An 11,415-nucleotide genomic window follows, 5' to 3' on the forward strand; every position below is an offset into this window, starting at 1 on the left:
CCAGTATCACACAGTTAGAGCCATTTATACCCATGTCTCTGTAGTACATTCAGTATTTGGGCCCTCAAACTCCTTTTTGTTTTGGGCCCTATCAAGTGTAACTGCAGCCCCCAAGCATCACGTTTGTATGTGAGAGAGAAAAGGGAATTAGAAAGTAAGCCCAGCTGGAGACAAAACCTGATGTTAGCACGTTGTCTGTACATTGCTGTGGAACATGGCGGCGCTAAAAAAGTTCTGAAGTAATTAGGAAAGCGGGTTTCTGAGACCCAACTTAAAGGGGTTATCCAATTTCACAAACAGCCCCCTCATATGCCTGACCCCTCACAGGTAATATACTTACCCCGCTCCTGGCCATCACTGCCCTATCCTCGAGGATGGGAGGAGGACCTCAAGCCCCCGTCCTAGCAGTCAGTGGGTTTCCAGGAGTTGGACCCCAATAGATCTAACATTTGTCTCCTATTCCGTATTCACTCCAAAGCTGGTGGGGCATGTATTGTCTCTGCCTGGAAGTTGGTGGTCCCAAGTGGATTTGGCCATTCCTGGGCCGTGGCTTACATGCTGTCATGTTGGTAAGTGTGCACTCCTGCTGCATGGGAAGTGAAGGATTGATACGTGCTGCCCTTTTACAGATGGGAGTCAGTGGAAGCCATTGACAGGCCAGATTAGCCAGAGCAGGAACCCTTACTTACTTAGCCCTCTTTGGCCACGAAAACATAAATGGAGTCAAATGACCACTGTCGACTCAGTTGCAAGGGCTCGCCTAGGTGAGACCCCCCATCATCTGTCAGGTAGTTATGGAATATCCTATGTCTATGCTAGAAATATCTTCAGCATCTCCACCGATCAGGTACGTGGCAATGACAGTGGTGACAGTATTCCACCTGTCAGATACTTCTGTCATTTACTATGGATACATGAAAAATGTCTAAAGTCAGGACACCCCTTTTAAGCAAAGTTTGAGCGTGACCTGTACCTCTACACTAAAACAGCTGCAGCCATACTCATTCCCATTGAAATCCATTTAGGAGGAGAGGCTAGCTACTTCCTCCCTCACCGTATCAAGTCTCACTCCATCTCCCAGCATTCCATCCGTAGTGGGCATTTTAGATACAACCAGGACTATTTAGGGACTGTCCTTCATTTTCAGAGACCATCTCGGTAAATTTGGGCTGTCCCAGGTCAAAAACGTCAGGGGTTTTGGGTTTGTGGATGGGCCTGTCTGGGTTAGGGTGTTCATGGGGGGCGAAGCTTAAATGTTCCAAATTTAGCAATTCTGGTAAATCTGAGAGAAGGAGGGAAATGAGCTCCATGGCTGACAATAGTAGTTGACAGGCAGCCTCAGAAACTAGGGACGTTTGGAGCACAAACTGCTGAATTTAAAGGGGTTGGCCTATCTTGGACATTGCTGGGATATGCTGCCAATGTCAGATAGGTATGGGTCCCACCTCTGGGACCTGCTACTGTGTCCAGAATAGGGCCCCTGAAGTGAACAAAGAGCAGCCCCATACTCTTCATTTATCACTATGGGAGTTCTGAAAATGGCCGTCTGTTTTTCTGAAGTCTTATAGTGGTGGGGCCAGCACCTATCTGACATTGATTACATATCCTAGCGTTCTTCTATCAGTGTCCCCAAAAAGGAAGATCCAATTATAATTTTTTTGTTAGACAAAATGGAGAAAAGTCAGGAAACAGTCCGATATCCTTATGTCACGGGTGAGGTATGGGAGGGAACACCACACCGACAACAGGAGGGAAGGGAAAAGCCACTAGGCCTCAATGCTAGGAAAAAGGGGAAGGGTCACCTCCTAAATAACCCTACTCCTTGCCCTGTCTCCTATCTGTATGGGCACACCCCCGAAGGTAGGAATGCCCATACACCGGAACCTGAGACCCTAAGGAGCCCTATAGATAAAGGCTGGGCTTGAGGCGTCCCGCTCCTTCCCAGTTGAAGGAACCAGCGTCTCCCTGAGGCCTAGTAGCAACAGACACGGGGAGGGACAACAAGACACAAAGGAGCAAGACACTTAACTACTGAAAAGATAGACAAGCACGGACCCGGAGAGGACAACACACCAGCTCTTCCAAAATCCAAATGAAGCTATCAACCACATAGCCAGAAGGGTGAGGTCAGACTATATAGGGGAGGTGTGATGACCACCTAAGCTTCACCTGAAACAAGGGGTGTGGTCATGGGAAATAACAACAACTGAAGCAAGTGACCAAAGAGGCTGTTAGATTCCTTCACGTGTAGCCAGTCTCTTTGATCTCCTGACATCCGTCACAGGAGGGACCGTGACACCTTAGCAACCAATCACTATGCAGCTTTCATTTTTCAAGAGCACTGTAAGAAATGAAAGCTGTGCTGTGATTGGTTGCTTTGGGCAGCTTTCATTTGATTTGCCCCAGTGCCTACACTTCCCTGCCGTTTCTCCCCTGTTACGGCCTCTACTTATTTCTTACACTTTGTATAAACTTTATTAATGTCAGACGCCGCTGGGGAAGCATTGATTTAATAAATCTTTTACTGCCGATAAGCAGAGGACGTAGGTTTGCATTTTTGCAAATGTCAAAGTCATTCATTTGTGAAAGTGCAAATTAATTTTTCACATTCCAACAAAAAAGTCACACGTAGTTTTCTAATCAATATTTTACCATATACAGGGCAGGGGGCGCCGGGGGAACTGACCTGTGATTTTTACACTGTGTTTTCATACATAATATGAGCAGCTGCTGAGGTTAATGGCTAGACGCAAGCGCTAATGGCGGATTCCTCCCCGTCCTGTCTGATTCGGTCAGGGGTCCTTCTTAGTGATAGCTATGTCAAGGAAAGGTACATGGCCTCCAATATGGCTGCCATTACATCTCCTATTAACGCCATCACCCCTCTGAGGCAGATCCCTCAGCATAGTCACCAACAGTCCCAAATTTACAGAGACAGTCCCGGCAGATTCGAGCAGTCCCAGCCCGCAACTGGGGCTTGTGTAAGTCCCGCCCATAAGTGGGCGACCCTGGCAGGTCTTGATATTACTACTAGGCAAGGCCCCTCTAGGACTTGGGACCAAAGAAAAACAGGGTGACTACTACTGCTCTGCTACTGGGGCGATGGTGAAGATGGCGACAACTCAAGGGATTTTGTGATATTACAAGGAAATGTTACTTCAATGAACCCGCCTGGAGGAAATGGTTTGTTTATGCTTATTGCAGGGCCTGCGAGGGGGGAGCATCTTCTCTTTGACTTCCTGTGTCTTGGCTCCACCCCTTAGGGATTGTGCATCTTGGTGGGGGGTGTTGGCAACTAGAGGTGACTGAATTATTGGAAAATTCGATTCGGCTGCTTCACCAAATTTTGCCCAAAAATTTCCTCTGAGGCAAATTTCTTTGTCGCAAAGCGCGGTTCTTTTGTAAGTAGTGGGTGCAATGACAGGGAGCGGCAATCGTGCTGCCCTCCATCATTGTACCCGTCAGATGACCGCGTTCATGCATGATCACATTTTATTTTTATTTTTTTACACGATTTCAGGTTTAATCTATTTGCTCCGACGAAACAGAAGGAAATTCGGCACCTACACCGAGATCAGAGCCCTGAAAGTGGTGGAGGGCGCACTGAGCATTCGCCGCCCTCCATTCATTTCTTTGGGGCCGCCGAAATTGCCGAACGCTATCTCTATTTCCGTTGGCCCCATAGAAATCAATGGGAATGGTGCGCTCCCATGCACTGTTATGGGGAGAACGCTTAGTGTTGGCCGGACCGGGGGGAAACCCGCCACCACCATCCCCGCTCCGTTCTCAGTGTAGGTCCCAGCGTGGGACCAATGGGGGCATTCACTAGCGATATACACCCATTGTCTCAGATAGGAATACACCTTTAGGTTCATAAATTTCTAATTCAGTCCTGAATTGCCTTCTCCTGCGCAGGATGGACCTCTTCCCAGCTAAATTCATGTTCTTGAGATGATGAGCACACACACTAATGACCTCTTCCTGCATCTTCTTCCTTCGATAGACTCCTCGTGAGGTGGCACAGCAGGCGGTAGATGCAGATGTGCACGGTGTCGGTGTGAGTACACTGGCGGCGGGCCACAAGACACTAGTTCCGGAACTCCTCAAAGAACTGAGTGCCTTAGGACGGCCTGATATACTTGTGATCTGCGGAGGAGTCATCCCACCCCAGGTAACCGTACAGCAGGGTCCGCACCTAGCGTGCGCCAATTCAAGGAGCTTTCACCTCTCCGGACACGTTTGTCTTAGTAACTCATGTCCTAGTAATTCTTATAACTCTATGTTGTGTCATTCCTCTATTATTCCTGCGATAAAAGTCCCTCTGGGTGTTACCCGTTGGGGATGTGTCCCTGCACAGTCTGACACTGTCAGCACTGATTGGATAGAGGGAAACTGTGCAGGGTAAGACCCAGACGGACCTTCACTGCAAACTGCTGCCAATGTGTTCATTAACTTCTAGTAGGAATAACAGAGAAACCGCACAATGTAGAGTTATAGAACAATACCCTTCAGAATTGTTACTACATAGGGAATGCAAGTACCTTAGTTACTGAAGCAGGCATGCCAGGAGAGGTGACAGGTCCCGTTTAAAGGGGTTGGCCGGTTTCTTACATTGATGATCCATCCTCAGGAGATCGTTGAGGGTCCGACTCCCAGCGATCAGCTGTTCGGGGAGAGAACACAGCGCTCGTTGCAAACAGAAGGATCAGTGACGTTCCGCCTGCTCCTTCCCATTGGGGATGGAGGAGCTGTGCTCACCGCTGCGATATCCTCGCCAAGCAGGGGGCGCTGTGGTCTCTTCATACAGCTCATCGGCTGGAGTCGGACCCTCACAGATCACATATTCAAGACCTATCCTGAGGATGGATCATCAATATAAGAAACTAGACAACCAGAATAATGGCTCATTCAGACGGCCGTATGCTGTCCGCAACAATGCGTATCCATTTTTTTTTTGCGGACAGTTCAGCCTGTCCGCCAAAAAAAAAAAAAACTGATTGCATTCCGTTTTTTTTGCTGATCCAAAGACTTCAATGGGGCCATGTCCTGATTTTCACTGACAAGTATAGGCAATGGAAGAAAAGGGCCCCACAGAAGTGAATGGGACAGCATCTTATCCGCAAAAAAAACCAAAAAAACAGATCTGCATTTTTGCGGACAGCATACGGCCGTCTGAATCAGCCCTAAGGCAAGAAAAATTTGAGAAAATATTCCTCCTATTATCAGGCTATCAGTGCTGGCTGCAGGGTTGCGGGGGTTAATGCGACTTCACTGACTGGAAAGGTAACCGTGTGCTAAGCTGTGACCTGTCCGGGGACCGCAGCTATAACCCGCGAGATGTCACTGTGCATTTATAAGCGGAGCCGGCGGCAGGAGATGCGGTCACACACTGCAGGAGGTGCGAAACCAAAGCCGAGATGTTCACACCGCGAGGACCTTGTGTATCTGTCATTGTATATACAGTAAGGTTTAGGCCATTGCTCAGCAGCGCGAATGGGAGGTCACACATCCCGAATCTCATGTACCAGCAGGGGCAAGACGGTCCCCGCACCGCAGTGACCGTATCTAGGGGACTACCACACTACTATTTGTGCCGTTAGATTTTTCTCTGAAGACTGTTGCGCCCCATCAAATTATTAGGAGGTCGCAAGCCCTGAGGCTGCACCACTGAGAAATTCCGAGGACCACACGCAGTATATCACACGCAGTGTTGTCATGTCCTTTTGCGGGGTCAGATCACCCAATTCATCTATTTCTACGTCCTATCTCTTTGGTAATGGCAGATATTTGTTAACATCGCTGTAGATGGTGTTTTCCATGACAACACTGCCTGGGGGGGGGGGGGGGGAAATCACTGCTTTCATCAGAATGTCTCGCTAGTGCAGCCTCGGGCCTGTAACTCCCAGAAAATGTATTTCTCATTATGACCCCTTAGTGACCCCACCCTGTATCTTGCCATAGTATAATAACCCCATGCGTAGGATTGTCACGATACCAAAGTTTTGATTCGATTTCAGTACCATAAAAAAGTATTGCGATACCCTATACCACGCAGAAAAAAATAAAACGCCAAAAAAGCCGCATGCATTCTGCATTTTATGGAACCTCCGGCCCATAATCAAACAGTCCTATCCTATTTTTTGGGGGGACAAGGTGACAAGAAAAAAAGGCGAATCGCGTTTTTTTTTTTTTTGTTAGTTTTTTTCCTGTTACAGCGTTCACCACATAGGAGATTTCTTTTATGTTTTAATAGTTTGGACTTTTCAGATGTGGTGATATGTAATATGTTTATTTATTGTTTATATCATTTATATGTAAAATTGGGAAAGGGGGTGATTTCGGGTACTTTTACACTAGCGTTTTTCTTTTCCGGCATAGAGTTCCGTCACAGGGGCTCTATACCGGAAAATAACTGATCAGGCATATCCCCATGCATTCTGAATGGAGAGTAATCCGTTCAGGATGCATCAGGATGTCTTCAGTTCAGTCATTTTGACTGATCAGGCAAAAGAGAAAACCGTAGCATGCTGCGGTTTTATCTCCGGCGAAAAAAACGGAACACTTGCCTGAATGCCGGATCCGGCATTCAAAATACCAGAATGCCGGATCCGTCCTTCCGGTCTGCGCATGTGCAGACCTTTAAAAATGTGAAAAAAATAAATACCGGATCCGTTTTGCCTGATGACACCGGAAAAACGGATCCGGTATTGCAATGCCTTTTTCTGACTGGTCAGGCATTTTTCAGACTGATCAGGATCCTGGCAACGGAACTGCCTGCCGGAATCAAACAACGCAAGTGTGAAAGTACCCCTTATACTTAATATTTTGGGGGGTGTTTTTTTTGTTTTTTTTTTCACTTTTTATTTATTTTCCCCCTTAGGGGCTAGAACCTGGGATCTTTTAATCTCTCGTCCTTTTCACCCTAATAGAGATCTGTGTGATTCTGCCACAGGCACCCGCCTTCTGTATCTGTATTAAACGTTAATTATCTTAATTGGTGGCGCAGTGGCACAGCCCCTCCCCCTCCTCCACCCCTCTCTCCTCTCATTGGCAGCAGCAGCACAGGGGGGAGGGAGACACTGCTTCCTTCTTTCCTGTGCTGCTGAGGGAACATGGCGCGCGCTGAAAGCAGCGCGCTCCCTCTTCTGTGATACTAGGCTGCACAGTAGAGCAGTCTAGTGTCGGTAAAAAGCAAATCCCGGTATCGAATCGATACTGGTACAAAAGTATCGATTGGGTATCGATAATTCGATACCCGGTGCAACCCTACCCATGTGTGCCCCCCACACAGTTTGATTCCCTCTTAAGTGGCCCCCACACAGTACAGTGCTCCCTTATGGGGGTTCTCCATGAATTAATAAAATTCTGAAAATACCAAAATATCTTTTATGATTTATAATGGCTCATTTTCTCTAAGGGGGCAAGCATCAGGGGAAATAAACTGCCCGCTGTCCTATTAGCAGACACAAAACCCTTCCACGCAGTGGCACAGGTTACTTCAAAGCAGTTAGGATAGGTTCACATCATGTTTTATGCCTCTGTTTGACGTATACGTTACTAGAAAAAAAGCATACAAAAACACAGCACACCACGTTGTATCCTGCACAGTCCAATAAAAACATTTTTATTTTTATTTTTTTGGAACTCTGTGGTGAACGGGTGCCACTGTATTACATCAGTCTGAGGCATCCATTTAACGTATGTTTTTGGTATACATTAAAGGGATAGGAAAAACAGGATGTGAACCCAGCCTTAGCTAAAGAGCTGTCTCAGCTCTCCTCACTACTCTTGCTGTCATGAATTATGGTCATACAGCTGTTATCAGATTTTTAGCTACCAGTCCAGCTGTGTCGTTAGGTCAGGCTTTGTATGTGATCTCATACGGAGTGATGCCTCCTTAGTACAAAACTGTATATTCCCGTACCGCACCTTCCCACAACAAAGAGAAGCGCAGTTCTGCTCCATTCCCCTGCCTGCGCTGATGACGTCACTGCATTGCGCCTGCCAGCTCCAAACTACTGGTGGCAGGTAATGGTGGAGCAGGGAGCTGTGTGCTCCCTGCTCCACCATTGTATTCAACTGAATCTTCGTCAAGAGGACACAGATACAGTTGAAGTTGGGACCAGCGGCAGAAGCTGAAATTTAAGAGTGTCCCACTGGATCCGGAACGGTTGGGAGACGTGTTAATGTGCAATTTAAAGACCTAGATCATCCCATCAAATGGGGCAAATGTCCTCCTATGTTGAGGTCATCAGTAAGCAAAGTTTCTGACCAAGAGAACAACTTCTCGAAAGGAGTCAAGACAACCCCTGCCAACTCCAACTACATGCTTAATTTCATACCGGAAAATTTAGAACTTTGATTTTGTGTTTTTTCACCCACAAGTTTTATGTTTTTGGCAGGACTATGAGTTCTTGTATAACGCCGGAGTATCCAGTGTGTTCGGACCTGGAACCAGAATCCCAAAAGCTGCAGTACAAGTCATCGATGACATAGAAAGAAGCCTGGAGAAACGTCAGCAGTCGTTATAATGCAGCAGAAGGAGCTCACATTTCCCCTCCATCAGTGCTGCCCCAGGAGAGATGGACTCTTCAAGGTCTTCCTAAAATGGCTGGAAGACAATTTTCCTTCTCAAAAGACTTTTTGCCTCGTGGCCTCAGTTATGATCAGATAATTGGTCTGTGTGAAAATATCATTATATATACCATCGTAATTTAAAATAAAAGATACCTTTTGTAAATTTTGTCACATTTTGTTTGAGTGAAGAACCTTATTCCAGTGATTTTATGGGTCCCACAATCAACCAATTTTTACCTGTCCTTGATGTGTTTGGTGTAAAAACCCATTCCAAGCAGACCCAGTTATTTGGATCTCTATTGATTATGTTCTGGCATGATATGATATGGTAATAACCCAGGGTTTCTCAGCTCCGGTCCTCGGAACCCCCCTACCGGTCAGAATTTGAGAATATCCCACCTGTGGCAAGTCCTGATGCATGGACACTAATTGTATCACCTGCTCAATACTAAGGAAATCCTGAAAACAGGACTGGTAGGTGGGTCCTGAGGCCTAAAGTTGAGAAACCCTGCCCCATTCAAATCTGTTGGCTCCTTTAACATTACTTTTCCAAAGTTGCAGGAAACAGAGCAGTAAGCACAATGAGCCGTAGTTACCAGAATTGACCACTACACTGTGTACAGCGCTGTCCAGCTCCATAAACTGTGCTAGCAACTGATCTTGAGGGTCCACCCCCAACAATGTATTATTGTGCGAAGGATAGGTCCTCAGTATCTACGTACTGGAAACATTTCTTTTACAGTGAATGTAAACTCTTGCAAACCATTTTGTATTGTCTTCAAACTAAATTGCTCCAAAATTCTGTGCGGATTCATTACTTAATATATCTTTATGGTAGTGGTAGCTCTTTTCTAATACAGAGCTCCAAATATACTGCATAACTGATAAAATTCTGGCTACCTATAGCCACCACTAGAGGGAGCTCACTGCATAGTGTGTTATTGATTTCATGGTGTAACCGTATGTAATAAACTCCATCTGGTGGTGACTGTAGGCAGCCAAAGTGTTCTCCTTTAAAGGCTATGAACACCTTCGGGGGGAATTTGTTTTTTATAATTGCATTTTACTCATTTTGGACTAAAAATAATTTTTTCAATTGGTCTTTGTTAAAAATTGTATGCAGTTTGTGTCCTATAGGGTTTAACTTCCACCTAGCTGCAGAGTATCTAACTTTCAGTTTTACACAGAGTCCTGTCTATGTATAGCCCTTATCTCCGAATTCCTGACATCTCATAAACACTCAAACTGGTAATCATATGGCTTAAGTGACTGTTTATGAGCTGTTAGGGTACTTTCACACTAGCCTTATTCTTTTCCGGTATTGAGTGCCGTCACAGGGGCTCAATACTGGGGAAAAAACACTTCAGTTTTATCCTAATGCATTCTGAATGGAAAGCATTTAGTTCAGTATGCATCAGTATGTCTTCAATTCAGTACCTTTACGGTATTTGGCCGGAGAAAATACTGCAGCATGCTGCGGTATTTTCTCCGGCCAAAATTCCGGTACACACTTGCCGGAATGCAGGATCCGGCATTAATTCCCTTTGAAATGTATTAATGCCAGATCTGGTTACCAAGTGTTCTGGAAAACCGGATCCGTTTTTCCGGGTGACACCGGAAAGACGGATCCAGAATTTCAATGCATTTGTCAGACGGATCCAGATCCGTCTACAAATGATATCCGTTTGCATACGGATTTTCGGATCCGGCAGGCAGTTCTGGCGACGGAACTGCCTGCCGGATCCTCACAACGCAAGTGTGAAAGTACCTTTAGGAGATCAGAGATGAGGGCTATACATAGTCAGAACAGCAACATGTGTAAAACCAAAGTAAGATACTCTGCAGCAAGGCTGAAATTTAACCCTCTAAGACAGTGGTGGCAAACCTAAGGCACGGGTGCCAGAGGTGGCACTCAGAGCCTTCTCTGTGGGCACCTACACTATGGAAAAAGTCCATGGTGTACCAATACGTCTTTTCCTTGCCATTCGTCAGCGCAGGGCGCACTATGAACGCCACAGGCAGAGCACTGAATGTAGGCAGGTTATTATAGCTAAATGATAAAGTACATGGAAGATATACTATACTGGACTGTAGGATTCAGGGTAAATTGCCATGTTGGCACTTTGCGATTAAATAAGTGGGTTTTAGGTTACACTTTTGCCATTCGGTCTGTAAAAGGTTCGTCATCACTGTTCTAGGACAAAAACTGTTGACATTTTTAATAAAATGAGTTAAATGCAATTGAAAAAAAAATAGTTCCCAAAGGTGTTCATAGCCTTTAATTCTGTCTATGCAGAGCTTAGGGCTCTTTCACACTTGCGTTGTCCGGATCCGGCGTGTACTCCATTTGCCGGAATTACACGCCGGATCCGGAAAAACGCAAGTGAACTGAAAGCATTTGAAGACGGATCCGTCTTCAAAATGCGTTCAGTGTTACTATGGCAGCCAGTCCTGGCTGCCATAGTAGTAGTGGGGAGCGGGGGAGCGGTATACTTACCGTCCGTGCAGCTCCCGGGGCGCTCCAGTGACGTCAGAGCGCCCCATGCGCATGGATGACGTGATCCATGCGACACGTCATCCATGCACGTGGGGCGCCCTGACGTCACTCTGGAGCGCCCGGGGAGCCGCACGGACGGTAAGTATACGGCTCCCCCGCTCCCCACTACACTTTACCATGGCAAACAGGACTTTAGCGTCCCGGCAGCCATGGTAACCACTCTGAAAAAGCTAAACGTCAGATCCGGCAATGCGCCGAAACGATGTTTAGCTTAAGGCCGGATCCGGATCAATGCCTTTCAATGGGCATTAATTCCGGATCCGGCCTTGCGGCAAGTGTTC

General features: G+C 46.4%; 1 protein-coding gene across 1 annotated transcript in view; it reads left to right on the top strand.

Moving 5' to 3' along the window:
* MMUT (methylmalonyl-CoA mutase) overlaps nucleotides 1-8,744 on the top strand; it is a 48,499-nt gene extending 39,755 nt beyond the window's left edge. Inside the window, exons 12-13 of the mRNA XM_040427279.1 lie at nucleotides 4,004-4,171; nucleotides 8,403-8,744. Coding sequence (XP_040283213.1) covers nucleotides 4,004-4,171; nucleotides 8,403-8,531 — 297 coding nt within the window. The 3' untranslated portion in view covers nucleotides 8,532-8,744. The remainder of the gene's footprint in view (nucleotides 1-4,003; nucleotides 4,172-8,402) is intronic.
* Nucleotides 8,745-11,415: the final 2,671 nt, after the last annotated feature.

This window comes from Bufo bufo, chromosome 4 (genome assembly GCF_905171765.1).
Source record: "Bufo bufo chromosome 4, aBufBuf1.1, whole genome shotgun sequence".
Lineage (NCBI taxonomy): Eukaryota > Metazoa > Chordata > Amphibia > Anura > Bufonidae > Bufo > Bufo bufo.